The following is a 16,648-nucleotide window of genomic DNA, read 5'->3' on the forward strand; positions in this document are numbered from 1 at the left end:
GTGGCATTTTTGGCACTGAGCGCCACCATTCCAGGGGCTCTGGCGCTAAGCGCTACTTTGCAGGTTTTAGTCTAAGTTGTTTCAAGATGTCTTCTGATCTTTTGTTATATTATTTCTTGTGCTTTGATGGATACTTAGTGATTCATTTGATTGCTTCTAATGTTTACATGAGATTATATATATGGATGCAAAGTTGTGAAAAAGAGTTCCAAGGAGGAATTTCTTACTGATGGTTACTAAGTGATGTAAGTATGAATGTATGGAGCTAAGTATTGGGGTTTATCTTGACACTCTAATGGTCATTCATTCTCAAGTAGAGAGGGGTGAGGCATCTGGTGAGAGTAGCAAGAGGTCCTTGTCTAGGGATTTTACCTTGGCCAAAGACATTTTACAGACTAACCTTGTATAATAGCTTGGGGTAGGCCAATAGTATTATAATTACAAATGCAAAAATCGTCACAGTTCAACATTCATAGTATATCCATACGAGTCAAGTCTATGTTTACCATGTCTTTCCAGAATGTTTGATTACTTGGCTTGGAATTGTGATTATTATTAAAGTCTTAATTATTTTATTATAATTCTCTTTATACTAGCTTATCCTGATTTTTTATTTTTGTGTTTGTACTTTATTGTTTGTTTGTGCATCGACTATGATTGTCTGGTGGTTGTGAGCAAAGGGCGATGATATTTCTGTTGGGCAAGCTTTGGAGGGAGGATCAACAAATGCTTAATTTTCTTTAGATTAGTTGCAAAGTACATAGTTTAGCTTTAAATGGCTTATGGATATAAAGTTTTAAATTATGGTTATAGTAGATGATTGTAATGAAACTCTTATTCCTTGTCTTGTTGATTGTTCTATATTATTAAAATTGTGATAGCTCCTCTATAGTATTTATACTATATTTTTGGGATATTACAAATATTACTGTTAAAATGAGAAACTAAACTGATTCACAATTAAGAATAAATAAATTGGTTAATTTTCAGGAAACCAAATTCATTACCTAAAAGGACAATTTTCTTGAATCAACAAATACAAGAAGAGGATAAAGAATAACAAGAATTTTTATACTGATTCAATTCCTTAAGAATATGCATCTATTTTATCTAGTAACCTTAGTTATAATCATTAAAACAATCAATGTTAGTTTACAAGAGCTCATATGCAAACTACTCAAAGATATAAGACGCTCTTTAACAAAACATTTCAAGATACAAAAGAAAATTTACAAAATAACGACTACAATCACAAAGCACATCAACCTTTGGTGCAAATACAAACTTATAGAAGATCAAAAGACAATAAGAAAAATGTATCACCTATTTGACTGATATTGCATGATAAAAGTTTTCAAGAAAGATTTTGATCTTAGCTTTCTCAAAAATACCCTCCCTACTCGTTTTTCATGAAATCTTACATTTAGAAAGATTTTATGTTATATAATCAAATGCAACATTTGTTGTAACTACGAGGATTAATCAATTATATTAAAGATCTAATCGATTAATTAGTTCAAAATCATTTTCAAAATTGTGTGTGTTACCACATTCATCAATTAATTAATTACCCTAATTGTGAAAAGATGGTTTTAAAAAAACATAACCACAATAGAATAGATACTAGGCTTAATCAATTAAATGTGAAAGGCTTATTCTATATGGTTGAGATAATCGATTAGATACTTACCTTAATTGATTAAATGCAAAAGTTGACATATTTTAAGTTTTGATTGATTTTATGAAGATGTGATTATTCAATTAAAAACTAGGTTGTTGAAAGGCTTTATCTAATTTAGTTTGAGTTATGAAAAACATATTTATCTTTTTATGCCAATAAAAAAAGAGTTTTTTTACAAGGCTTTACTACTATGACTAAGAAATGCCTAGAACATCACCAAAAACAAATATATACTCCTTCAAATCTTCCTTTGTCCTTAATTGATCTAACAATTATAAAAATAAATATAGGGTTAAATATGTTTTTAGTCCTTAAATTATAACACAAAATTAAATTTTGTCATTGTTTCAAACTTTAAAAGTGAATAAATATAGTCTTTGTCACTAACTGACGTTAAGGATTTGTTAATGTGGCTAACGATGTTGCCATTTGTATGTCCACATGTTTTTCCATGTCAACAAACAGTGTTTGCCACATCGACAAATTCTTAACGTCATTTAGTGATGAAGATTATATTCATTCATTTCTAAAGTTTGGGAACCAAAATCTACATCAACAAGATTTTTTGTATAGAGTCGGACACAAAGATTCTACCTTATCATCATAATAATAATAGCATTTTGGGCTTATTAAGTCAATGCTCTACCAACCTTTCTAATAATAAGGTTAGTTCACCTATGTCGGCCAAAAAAGGTTTATTCCTTTCCATTTTTTGTCAGAGGAACCTCAATTGAATCTCACTAACTAGATATCTTACTTTATATGAGTTGGAATACCAAGTAGAGTTTGGATAATCTCTTTTCGAGCCCTTATTCATTGTCCCTTGAAAGTTATTCCACCTTCAACTCATTCTAGTTACATATCATCACATTGATAGATTTTCGTGAGCACCCCAAACCTTCGCTCAGTTCCACTCAAATAGGAAAGTCCCTAGAAGATTCACGCCCAGAATAGGTCATGTGGCACCTAGTGCTAGCCTTCCACGTCCAACGGGCAAAGAGAGCACAAGTAGAGCTCCTAGGAGTTTAGTCCAATAGTAACTCCCGACGGCCCCCGAGTGGCACCTGACACTTACAAGTCAATGAGCCCATTGACTTTGTTGCTCTCAGCGATACAAAAGATTCACCTAACACCAATTAAGTTAGAGGTCATTGCCCAAGTAGTGCCCAGTGGCACTACAAAGGCATTCAACGGTATATCAGAAGCTAAACTTCCTCTTTAAGTTTTAATTGAGCAAATTTGACTCTACCTGAGTTATTCCCTACTTAAATGACTTTTAAAAATTATAGTACAACCATATATTAGCACAAGAAGTACCAAATTTAATCAATCAAAGGTCTCATAAAGGGGATCCCATCAATAAACAAATCAAGGTTCTACAAGGACATCATGCACTCTCTAATATCAATTAACCCAAATTCATTTATCTTTAAATAATCCTACAACACTAAGCAGATTGTACATTTACCATTATAATTTCAATACCAAATCGTTTCACCAAGTTCAAAATTCAACTTCAATAAAACAAGTTCACATCAAACATGATTTCATATCCAATCACATTACAATTTTTAAATAACTAACTTTCGTTACTAGTTTAAAAAGTACAACAAAGGGTCCGTTGACCCTATGCACCCCAAATTGCAAGGAAAGGAAGTATTTGTACAAAGGTGACTCTAATCAAATATTTGATCATACCATAATGACCATAATTGAACACAGACTCGTCAACAAAGTAATTGGATAGAAAGGCAAACATCAACTCCAAGAGTCTTATAGCACTCTTCGATCTTTAAATAGATAGGTAGAAGATTAAAACTCTTGGAGAGAAGGTCAAGGTAAGAAGAGTTCTTTGTTTTTAGTAGTGTTGTCAAAACGGGTCACTTGGCCCAACTCACCACGGGTTGGCTACTTAGTGAGCCAACCCAACCCGGCTAATTTATTAACGAGCCGAAAAATTTCGAACACGGCCCAACCTACCACGGGTGGGTAGGTTAAATGAGTTGGTTCACTAGCTCACTTAATTATATTTTTTTAAAAATAAAAAGTACAACTTTTTTGTAATTCAAATTTAAATAAAGTTCACTCTAAAATGATGTTAAACTCTAAAGACAGTTCAAAATAAACAAAAAAATGTAATATACAAATCAAATGTAATCCAAAAACAAACTCAAAAAGCAAATAAATAAGTTTATAATATTGATAATTTTATTGTCACTTATCCATTTATAAGATTAGAGTCTTGAATAGATAACTTTATAATACTTTGCTCTCTTGAAATATCTTCTTCTTTATTCTCATTCACAATATAAAAAAATGTTAACAAATAATATTGAAACATAAAATAATTAATAATTAAATTAAACTAGATGGTGGACTAAGTTGGCATGCAGATTCTAACCTATTTTGACAAGACTACTTTTTATAGTAGTATTTATACAATTGAACTTTATTTAGTTGTTTTTTATTTATACTAAAAAATTTAAATAAAAAAATCTAAAATATCTAAAGATAACTATATCCAACTTAAAAGATTTTCTTCTAAAGTTTTACACGTTACATGTGCTAATCATGCATTAGAATAAGTATTTCAAGTATTTGTATGAGTTTCAAAAGTTTAATTGATAAATGATTCAAGCATCTTTCGAAAATACTTAAAATTAATTAAGTCTAAAATATATTATTAATTTAGTATTTATAGAATGGTATAACCTACTTTCTCATATATCTAAATATATCTAAACTTAATGAAAAGTGATTAATTAAAAATATCATTGTAAAGAGTTAATAGATCGTTGCGAAGAGTTAATAACATACATAAGTAATTAATTATCTTAAGATATTAATGGTTAATTTAAGCATGTATGATTTTTAATGTGTAAAACATGGTTATTAAACTTCTGAATTAACTTGTTAACTCATGAGTTTACGATTCTAGACCTGACTTTCAAGTTAATTCAGAAGCAAACTCATTTTCAAGTAAAATAGATGGAATTAACTGTAAAATCGGTACGATCGTGTAGAATCGTAAATTTGCAACAATTTAACAACCTTGAAAGAAAGAAAATGAAGAAATATAAAGTTGTTGAGTTTAAAGTTTAATGACCTGATTTATGATTCGTTTTGTTGTATTCCACCACTATTCTTTTTCGTTTTGTTGTACTGATTTCATCACAGCCTTGTATGTGGTCATCTCGTTCGCCATTGTTTTAAAATTTACCATCCCAACATCTTTAACAAACTTTAGAATTTTTATGCTTACAAAATAAAGAGGTCGATATGTTTTTAAGTTCCTAAAATTCTAAAAGTCTGTTTTTAGTAAGAAAGTGAAACTCAAGGATTGTTTAAAGCATAAGCAGAAGTCTTTATTTTGTGCACAAGTTATTCATATATTTCACCGTTCATGTGATATCTTTTCACATTCTTTGTTATGAGAATATTATGAGCATGTAATGGACTTTTCCACGTGTTGGTAAAACTTTTGGTTTTTCAAGAAAAGTTTTACATAACCATGTGAGTTGTACTAGTAAAATTGTATTTTATATATTAAAATAATCTAATTTGAATTAATTAGATTCAACTTTATATAAAATCAATATTTATATTGTCTATCCCCTGCCTCTTATATTTTGATAATGTTTGATGATATTACAAGGAGATTCTTTGTGTTGAAAATTAACTGCACTAAAATTCTCACATCAAAGTGGTTTAAGAACCAATCTTTTTCAAAATTTAAAATAACATTTTGTTCTTCTACCAATTCACCATCCATTGTGTAATTTTCTGACCATTTCTTTTAACCAAATATGTAACTTGTTACCACATTAAATAATTTAATAAGAATGTCATGGTAATTTCTTTGGTAAATTTAATATTTTCATGAGGAAAAGTTAAATCTCACCTTCCCATGAAAATATTTGTGGCATTGATTAAAAGTCATTCCCGAAAACATTGTTTCCTATAAATATTTTTTTTCTTAAAACTAAAAAGGGTTCTTTTACTGAAGCTCTTGTAATTTGATCTTGATCTTTCCATATGTGTTTTAATTCCTTCTTATGTGTGTCCTATCCTAGCCTTTCAATTTATATAATCTAGTAGGTCTTAAAATAACTCACCTTTAATTATAAATTTAAAAAGAAGAAAAAAATTGTATTTCACATCTTCATCTTTACGTTTCCCTAATTTAATGAGTCTAGAAGAGAGCTAATCGTTGATGGCTGAATTAAAAGAAAGAAAAATTGAGATATATATATATATATACACACACATATATAGGCAAATCTTTTAAAGTCAATTTTTTTAGGTAATTTGAGCATTCATTATATGTATATGTTTGACATTTCCTCCTAGGATAGACACTGGCTTTTATAATTCAACGTAACTAATTTTAGGTAAATGCTAAGATTTGTCCTTTGTTAAGGAATTAGAAACTAAGAGTGTATAAAAAGCACTCCTTCATAACTTTTTATTTAGAACTACATATATGTTTATAATGAAAACTTTCTCTTCAATTTCTTGACCAGTCCAAACCCTTACTTTAACTCCAATTTAAACCTAAGAAAGTAGAAAAGGAGAGTTTCACTCACTAAATTAGGATTCCAAGTTATAATAAAAGTTCAAATACATTATCATAAAATTACTTGCACGTGATGGATATTGAAAAGAAATAGAATTCTTTGTATACCTTTTTGCCACAAGTCTAAGGTTCAAGGAGATTGAAAAGACCTACATCAGTCGACTTAGATTAGAATAGAAGTATATGTTTATGAAGAATTATTGACTATTATAGGTCTCCTATACTAATCACACCCACACATCATAAATAAGGGTCCCCTTCTATACGTAATTTTTCTCCACTCAAGTATCTTTCTATATTAATCGGAATTATTGACTTGATCATCAACTTGGGATACATGGTCGGTCCACTTCTTTAACCACCTCAAGCTATCTTGAATAGACAAGACTAAACGAATGCGACTTCATCATAAATGTTGTCCTTCAAATACAACAAATATGAATATTATAATAAGTGACAATATCAAATTAGAGGACAAAGAATCACTACTTATCATTTCTTCCATTGCCCTTAGACAGATGAAATACGAACATCACCAAAGACGAATGATCAGACTGGGAGTGGGAATGTATTAGAAACAAACTTTTTTTCATTAGAGACGGTAAGAGTAAAAATTGGCCAAGTATATATTCAAACTGCCACCTCTCTTCAAAACAAAATGCGAAGGAACCGTGTTACTGCTATTGACTCGTTCTAACCTTGCTCTTTGTCTAAGTTATATATATATATATATATATATATATATATATATATATATATATATATATATATATATATGATATAAAGATAAAGAACATGCAAAAAAACACCAGATGCACATTGTGTTCAATCGAAAGCATGAGGTAATTTTCGTTCATTTCAGCCACCACTATAATATTACAAAAACCTTTGCCCATCAAAGTGGGGAAATATTGAATTTAAACATAAAATGGGTTGAAACTGGAAAGAGTATGCTTGAGAGATGAGTCAGATAACCATGATAGCCAAAACAAAAGGCTCAAATTTCTCCCCAGGCATAATCTACAACCAGTCTCCCACCAAAATCACCACCCAAAATGAAGGGGTCAAAAAAGTTGTCGACCAGAAACTCCTAATATGTTAGTAAATCTCCAATTCCTACCAACATTACACAATCTTTATTGATGTGCCAACTCGACCACATACACAAACCCATATCCCTCACAATGATTAGCACTGTAAAATAGTACAAAATGACGGCTTGAAACACAAGTGAATTGAAGACCATTAAAACAAGAGGGGAGAAAAATCATCCTGTAGGTGTGTGTATTCGCACCTATACCTAAGATGGTGTAATGATATGAAAAGAAGGAAGTCAGTCCCAGGCACTAGTGACGCCGGGACCATACCCTCCAGCATATCCCCCAGAACCTCCATATCCACCACTGCTGTTTCCAGCACTGTAGTAATCTGAAGAACCCCTTGTAAACGAGCCCTCTCTCCGAAAGTCTCGACTACCAAACCGACCACCTGATCGGCGGTTTCTGCCTCCACTATAAGACCGAGCAGCATACCGAGAGAGCCAAGCAGGTACTTCTTGATTTGCTTCTTGCATCAGATCGGCTAAAGCTCTAGCTAGTGATGAATTGTTATCATTAAAGAATGCAGTTGCAAGGCCTTTCTTTCCAGCTCGCCCTGTTCTTCCAATCCGGTGTACATAATCATCAATATCATTTGGCAGGTCAAAGTTGACTACATGAGCAACATGGGGGATATCAAGACCACGTGCAGCAACATCGGTAGCAACCAATATGGGGGTGTTGCCACTTTTAAAAGACCTCAATGCTAATTCTCTTTCCTGCAGGTATTTCAAAATTGATAAGCACAATAAGACAAACAAGCATATGTATAAACAATAATTCGATGTACAGTTAATTAGCTAGGGGTGGCAAAGCAATCCATTTGCCCATCATCAATCCGGTTCACCCACCAGTAAATCCATTACATAAAAAAAAAAAAAAAAACTCGACCAAATCATCCAATTTAATGGATGGTTAATGATCCATCCATTATTTCTCAAAATCCAATGGATTATCCTATCAATTCTCAACAGATAAAAAAATACTCCCATTTTTTCATAACTAAATCTTTCTTAAATTTCTTTTTCTAATTTTTTTTCAAAAAATATAACTTTAAATTTGAGTTTAAAGAAAGTACTTTTGAATTTTTTTCAAAATATAACTTACAAATATATATATAACTTTTACGGATGGATATATCCATCAATGAAAAAACTAATGGATGAGCCAACTTGGATTTCTGTTAAATAGATTGAACTGGATAATATCAAAGTTTAAATTAATTTTTTTAATTAATGGATTTTTTTATTCAAACTGCTATAATCCAAAATAAGCCATCCAGTTTTCCACCCGTACAAACAATAGATAAATTAGCAAATGCTATAAAGTTAAAGCATTTGATATTGAGGGTAACAGTTGAATAGCATTAAAACCGAACCATGACCCTATTCATGAACAAACTGGGACAAATAAATAAGCATACAGATACTTGTAAGATCCAAGTCCTAATAAACAAACTAATCATAACATTAGAGAAAAAGCGCAAAAGATAATCAAATAAAGGTTGCCCAAGAAAGCATAATAATTTGATACTTCACAACATTGCCTGTAGAAAAAATAATACAGGAATAACCACTTCATGACTGTTCTTGAAATGTTTGGCCAGTGTATCTTGCAAGGTTAGAGATTCTGTGTTTTGTATTTTGAGTTGAAAGAAGTTTCATAGGCATGCACTAGACAGAACATTGGAATTCAATAAGTTGCAGGAGAACCATGACAAATTAGTTTCTTGTAATTCTAGAGGAAAAATTATGCAACCATCTATTTGGTGTTTCAAGTCATCCGAGTATAAACCCCCCAAAAAATAAGTTCAAACCAACTTCATTGACCATGGAAGCCTTCTTGCCCTCTGTTCAGGCGAAAGTATTTTCACACATTCCCGATCTTCTCTTCTCCAAACTTATTTATCTCGCTTTTGACGTGCTTCTTTGTTAAGGTCCATTTGTTTCAAAAGGAAATGGTAAAGCGGGAAATGTCTGGTGTAGAGAAATGAGCAGAGAAAGCATTCCTTGTACGGTACAAAAGAAGGTGGTGAAGAAAGAAGCCACTTCCCATTAGTTCTCACGTGTTTTATTTTACACTTAGACTTGAGGAGAAAAGAGTGAAAAGTGGAACAGATATTGGCATTTTCCAAAATTACACCTCTCATCTCTCTTAATAACTTATATGTATGGGTAACTCTGTAGTTGTACAATTACTTAACTTTAATCTATCTTATTTTTTAAAATGATCATTTTCTTGTCACTCTCTCTTCAAACGAACGAATACGGTTTTTCACTCTAGTTCATCTCACTTTCTTTCATTTTCCTTCCCTGCAACCAAACATAGGACTGACAAGACAGCCAGGTTGGTAATTCTTCCTAAATTTTATACAATTTATAGTTTTCCTTCACTATTATGCTAGGGTTGCCTGTATTGCTGTTGCTTAAAAATTTAAGAACTGGTTGCTAAAATAAATAATTAATATGCAACAGGTCCCTGAGTGAGAGGCAGGATACCATGGAGAGCACAAGTACAACTGCTCTAAGAAGTCCGAGACAAGTTCATTTTCTGGGCAACAACTGCCCATAAATTACATTTTGAATGTGAATTTTGTTTGTCGGATATAATCTTTTTTCAGTAAGGGATGAAAAATCTTAATCTGTGCAGAATATTTTCAACCAGCAGGCATTGGTTTGAGAGATAACAGTTGCAAGAGTGAAAAATAAACAATTAAAAGAAAAGAGAAAAAAGGAATGTGGAATGTCATTCAGCTTTCCATATAGCAGTGTTTAAACTCATAAATATAGGAGCTTCTGCTACAAACTAACCTGCTGCGATCTGTCACCATGAATAGTAGTTGCAGGAAAACCATTAAGACACAACCAGTGTTCCAGTGAATCAGCTCCCTTCTTTGTCTCCACAAAAACTAAAGTCAAAGCTTGCTGCAAAGTCATGCATGAAATAATCTTATAAATGATAATTAAGAAAGAGTTTACTCTTAAAGAAACAATCTAGGTAACACCGACACTGACATGAACACAGACACCAAAACACAGTTAATGTCCCAAATATATGGCACAAATAATTGGCTAATATATATGATTTACATGACAAAAATCTTAACTGAGAATAAAAATTAATATAATTCACACTGTAGTTAATGTCCATAATATAGGGCACAACGAATTGACTAATATACATGATTAACATGACAAAAATATCAACAGAGAATTAAAATTTATATAATTCAAACTGTATAAGCAAATTTGAAAAATGCAACTGTTTTTCTATTAAAAAAAAGTCCTCAGTACTTAATAGCTAAAATAACTAGTTATGTCTAATGAAAACAAAAAATTGTTATTAGCCTCTTAAAAGCTTATAATATAAGTTTTTTCTTTTAATTTCTTAAATTTTAAAAGCATTTAGCCACCGATAGGTGTTAGCTCATTCTCTTTACTCGTGTTCAAGTTGTAACAAAATGATGTCCACAATCTGAACTTAAGAAAACATATTTTGACAGGGTCCAGGAGAATTTGGACGCAATACAAAGGCACAAGAGTGTCAGATATGACAACATTATTCTCCACTGGTGTTGTTGCTTCCTAGAACACAATAAATAAACTATACAATGAGAAAACAAAAATAGATTATCCACACTGTCCATACAAACTGAAACATAGATGTAACATTGCAAAGGCATAACTTCAGTTCAAAAATAACAAAACAGCATAATCCACGCAATGACCAGCATGTTGCTTAGAATCAGTAAGGCTGTTCTGCATACGTTTCTCAAAAACATTATTTGTTTCACATTTTTTGAGAGTTAGGTATACCCTAAAGTCCTCCATGCAGTTCTACGGTTTGTTGCTTTTGGTAGAAGTTAAGATGCCAAATTGTGGCAACAAGTCATATGTGCTGTGCTATAATTAAAGGTGTATAGTCAGAGAGTAGAGTGTTTGTATCTTCATGGAGAATCATATTGACAATCAAATTCTTTGGAAGAAGATTAGATGTTAGTCTCCTTCTTGGGTACAATGTAAAGCTCATGGTCATTTTAGGAGGGCTCACCAAATAATGTTTAGGAGGACTTTGAATAATTTTCTGTATTCTTACGTTTCCTCAAGGAGCATCTCTAATTTTTTTCATATGTTAGCATGTCTAATAATTTTCTTAATTCTTTTAAAGAAAAATATATACAAGAATAAATGAGTATATGCATCTCAGTAACAGAAACATCCCAGGGTCAGAATGGGTTCATGAGAAAATAGCCATTGTGAAAAGCTCTGGTGTTTCTTATGGAAAGCTGACACTGGAATCCATTGTCAGTGACTGGACAACTGAAAAAAGTTCCAAATTCACTGGTGGCAAAGGTAAAATATCTTAGATTTTCCGGGCTACTTCTCCCAACTCAATTGTTTTATGCATTTACACAACTTGGATCAATTATTGATATTCATTTAGTTTCTAAAATCACTTGTATTAGTTTTATGTAAGTGAAGTACCTTTCCCTGTACACCATTTGCCCTCTGTGCATGAAGAAGGTCCATTAGGTGACTTCTCTTGTCAGACTCTTGAACGTACTCAACTCTTTGGACAATTAAATCAGTACTTGAACCCACTCTTCCAACAGCCAGGAAAATATAATTTGAAAGAAAATCAGAAGCCAGTCTCTGCATTTCAACCAGAAATCGTTATAATAAAGGGGACTTGAATTTATAATATACACAATAAATAGGTATTCATGCAGTGTTTATAACTCACAAGCCACTTATCATATCAAATCAAATTAAAAACAACCTCAATATATTATTCTAAAGACATTCTTTCTGCAATAAGAGGAACATTGACAGCAAGACCTATCGATGCAAGAATGTGATTCACAAATACAAAAGGAAAATGCATATTAGAGTACTGAAAGCCTACACTGAAAGGTGAAACTTGCTGCCCTAACACAGACGGGTGTATAGCCAGCATTAAAAGGAGCCTGTATGCAGGCCCTAAAGACAAGGGGGAAACAAAGGAAGTGGGGAAGAAATCCTAACAGACCCATGAAGTACGAATGGTAGCAAAATTAAGAATGTGTTTTTTTAAATCACATGCCAGATAAAAGCATGCTTAATAAAAAAACATATTTACTGATTATATCAGACCTGTATCTCTTTCGGAAATGTTGCACTAAACAACATAGTCTGTCTAGCACCTGGTGGAGGCATGTCCATTTGTTCTACAATCTTCCTTATTTGTGGCTCAAAACCCATATCTAGCATCCGATCTGCCTCATCTAAGGCCAGATATCGAATCATCTGCAGTGAAACTCTAGCTCTCTCCAGCAAATCTACCAGTCTTCCAGGAGTTGCAACAAGAATGTCCACCCCTCTCTCAAGATCCCGCAGCTACAGAGAAAATAACATGTTAGGGTACATAACAGCCACAAAGTCCTTACCATAGTTCAAAGGTAAACTTTTATAGGTCAAAGGATTCCATATTGGATCCATCAAGGAGAATTCGAAACAAGACAGAATCTACAAAAAGAACACATCTAGAGGGATCATTTTCAGGCTCCTTATACAAGGTGCTTGACCTCCAGCGAAGATACAACAATATATAACCACAAAGTTCTTAACCAACCAATACATACACATGCAAAAACTTCTGAAGCACAAAACTGCAATATTATTGGAAGAATGAATACATTCATATCCAATAAAGCTCTAAAAGGATGTAACAAAATTCCACTGCTCAACCGACCTAAAATGTGTTTCCAATACTAATAAGATAAGAAGATTCACCTTGTACATAACTATATATTATGAAATGTAATGAGTGTAGATGATGATACAGTAACTTAAAATTGACAATTTAATTTTAATACAAAACATATCAAAGTCTGTCAATTTTAAAGTTAATAGATAAAAACATACCTAGAAATACAATTACATGCACAATAGAAGATGTCATACCACCATAAAAGGAAAAAAAATCCGAGACTATCTACATGCAAATGTATACCCCAAAACAGTTCAGTAAAATATCCAAACACAATTAAATTAGCATGATGAAAATAATAAAACGTAATGTTTATGCGAAGTGAATCACACAACTAAAGCCCCATAAGTATGAAAATGTTCTGTGGCTCTGACAGAAGAATAAAGCCAACCCCAGTGATAGTCATCAAACAGTCAACATTAACTTCTTCCAAAAGCAAAGAATATGCCAAAAACTGCAAGCTAATACTCGACTGTGGATAGGCACATAATTAGCCGTGTATGCCACCGCATACAAGAACAGTAAATTTTTAGTATAGAACAATATACACGGATGGACAAAATTAAAAGCAATCAAAAGTAAATAAAATCAATCTTCACCATCCATGTATGCTTGTAAGTCAATATTTGTTGATTCCACCATGGCAGTACAAATAACAGTAGTATGTGAAGGAATTTTCAATTTCAAAACCTTGATTACCATGAGCTATCCCTATCTCAACATGAAACCACAATAGGTGAGATCATTTTATACCACAGTGCAAACTAGATATATGGCTGGGATCATAAAATCCCGCCTAAACTCACTTGAGATATATGACTTGCAACTCATTTTGCAAACCAAACACCCAGGTCATTCTACACTGAACTCACTCGAGATTCAGGAGAACTTTTGCACACCCGAATATATTATAAGCCCAACAGCATCCAGCAAGGACCAACTTAACTAACAGCTGCAAAAGTTGTGCTGTCCCAAGAGCATCCTTGTGGCCTCTAAACACTGCTTTACCGCAATCCAGTAAGGTTAGAGCCCTTTTCGGGGAGAAAATCTCAGTACAAGTTGTAGACAAGTTCTAGGATTTTGGGTATTTCAATCATTAGATAAGATCACCATTATCCATAACCCCCTTTCATAACCAGATCAAAAGGGAAGAGGGCACCGAGCAAGTACTGATTATGGAAAGACAGACTTGAAATCACCTCATAGCAGAGCACGTTGAGGATTGTTATGGACAGAATCACAGCTTATCAACAGAAAGAATAAACTTTGCTAGTCTTTTATGCTTTTATGGCAACTAGATCAACACATTATTTTGTAAAGAGAAATTCCTATCCAAGTTCACTGCAAATACTTATCTCTTATCTTTTAGTGAACTATCTCTCCGAGGATTGTGAAAGATATTCCAATAGAAATACTCTTGTAATTGCTTTGACTCATTCCTCAAAAAGTAGATCAAGCTCCGAGATTATCATACATAGGATTGCACCGAGGATCGTTAGATCCAACCAAAAGTATAAGAGATAGTATAAATAATGTATGCAACACCACTGAAATTCAGTTAAGAAATTCAATATTTATTTTATACTTATTTTATCATTTTATAAATTAACTTTTACTACAGTTATGAAAATATACAGAGCAGTTACAATTAAAACATAAAAGTCAAAGAATATAATAATACACACAGTAAAGAATGTGTCTTAAGTAAAGGCCAAAGCCAAACTAACCCAACTAATGAGCTTTATGGGGGTAAAAGAAGCGGAAAAATTGTCATTGGAATCCTTACAAGAATTGGGCAACCCTCAACACCTTAATTTTAGTTATTTATCATGACTCAAATCTCTATTTGACAACAACACTTGTTATACTTGGTTCTCAAATTTGAGCTTTGCTAGGTAATAACAAGGTGTCTACAGAGCTGAGTGAAAAAAACTAATATAGATTGAAGTTTATGCCAAAATATCATGTCTGGGAGTCATGACTAGTTCTGAAAAACAAAGAGAAAAATAAAGAGAAACAAAGATAAACCTGCTGATTTATTGGTGCTCCACCATAAGCAACAACCACCTTAACACCAGTTTGGAATGAAAACTTCCTAGCCTCTTCATGTATCTGACACCAAATACAACATTTAAAATACATTTTCATAGCAGAACAGTGTTCAACAAAAACCATACCAGAAAACCAGGTTAATATAGCTAACTCACTTGCATTGATAGCTCCCTCGTTGGAGAGAGAACAAGCGCAAGTGGATACACAGTACGCACCCCACGAGGTGGCCTCTGGACAGGTTGGCCCCTCATAATTCCACTGATGATCGGGAAACAGAATGCAGCTGTCTTTCCAGAACCAGTCTGTGCACAAGCCATCAAATCCCGTCCACCTAGGGATATTGGTATGGCATGCCGCTGAACAGGTGTTGGCTTCACATATTTGCACCTTCTTATATTCTGATTAAGTGCATCACCCAAGTCAATCTCTGCAAATGTATTCACAGGTGGGGGCACATTTTCACCACTGGTCTCCACCGGAATGTCCTCATATGCATCAAAATTTATTCCTGTATTCTCCTGCTCATCAAATGCGTCTTCAGCATTATCCTCTTCTTCAAAGGGGTTGACCTCCCTGCCACGATCCCACCCACCACTTCTATTTCCCCATCCACCTGGGCGTCCACCACCACCACCATACCCAGAACGATGATCGTTTCTGGGTGCAGGCCAACGGGATCCAGAATTACCAGCAGCACTAGAGCCAACAGAACCAGAAGAAGGACCACTGTATGCTGGGGCTGGGGCTGGGACTGGGGCTTCCGCTGATGGCTGGCGGTTCCTAAGATGAGGAGGAACATAAACTGGTCGTGAAGGAGCTACAGTGCTACCAGTTCCCACATTGTTAGCAGAAAAAGCGGGACCCGAATTTTCAGCTGCAGAATTTGCAGCCAAATCAGCCCATGAAGTTCGCATAGTCAATCACAAATTCTTGTTGTCAACAGCCGCCTTCAAAATTCAAAGGGAAGCCCCCTCTTTTCCAGATTCGAGATAACACCTTTACAAGTAGCCCCAATTAAATAAATAAAAACAGTTGAAACGGATAAATACTCTTCAAAACGAACAAAATTGCTCAAAACCAACCCTGAAACACAGCAGAATCTCAATCAGTAACCCTGCAACATCTTTGCATCATGATATCATACAAAGAAGGAGCCTACTAGCAGAACAAGTAAAACACAATCAACAAAGGGGCAAACTATGCAAAGTAAAAACTAAACAAAAGATTACAAGGCAATGAATACATGCAAAGAAGTTTACCCCCCTCAAAATCTCAGATATACTATAGCAGAAGCACACTTGGCCTAGAATACCGAACCAATCACAATGTCTTCAAATAACAAGTACGACAGCGACCAAACAAACAAAAGGAGCAGAATACCGCCGCAACCGAAGCAACGACGAACTAATGATATGCAGATTGCAGAGAGAGAAGACGTACCTGCGTCTGCGTTAGGAAGGTAAAACCCTGAAATGGTGAGAGGAGTGAGAAATA

General features: G+C 33.6%; 1 protein-coding gene across 1 annotated transcript; it reads right to left on the bottom strand.

The window, feature by feature from the left end:
• Positions 1–7,053: 7,053 nt before the first annotated feature.
• Positions 7,054–16,648, bottom strand: LOC124827123 (DEAD-box ATP-dependent RNA helicase 37-like). The gene is made up of 7 exons (XM_088098425.1): positions 16,595–16,648; positions 15,310–16,237; positions 15,131–15,214; positions 12,487–12,729; positions 11,839–12,006; positions 10,165–10,278; positions 7,054–8,073 (listed from the first exon to the last, which is right to left on the bottom strand). Exons 2-7 carry the CDS (start codon positions 16,066–16,068, stop codon positions 7,591–7,593), a joined length of 1,851 nt encoding a protein of 616 aa, XP_087954551.1. The 5' UTR covers positions 16,069–16,237; positions 16,595–16,648; the 3' UTR covers positions 7,054–7,590.

This window comes from Vigna umbellata, chromosome 9, assembly GCF_029865625.1.
Source record: "Vigna umbellata cultivar VRB3 chromosome 9, Vumbellata_1.0, whole genome shotgun sequence".
NCBI lineage: Eukaryota > Viridiplantae > Streptophyta > Magnoliopsida > Fabales > Fabaceae > Vigna > Vigna umbellata.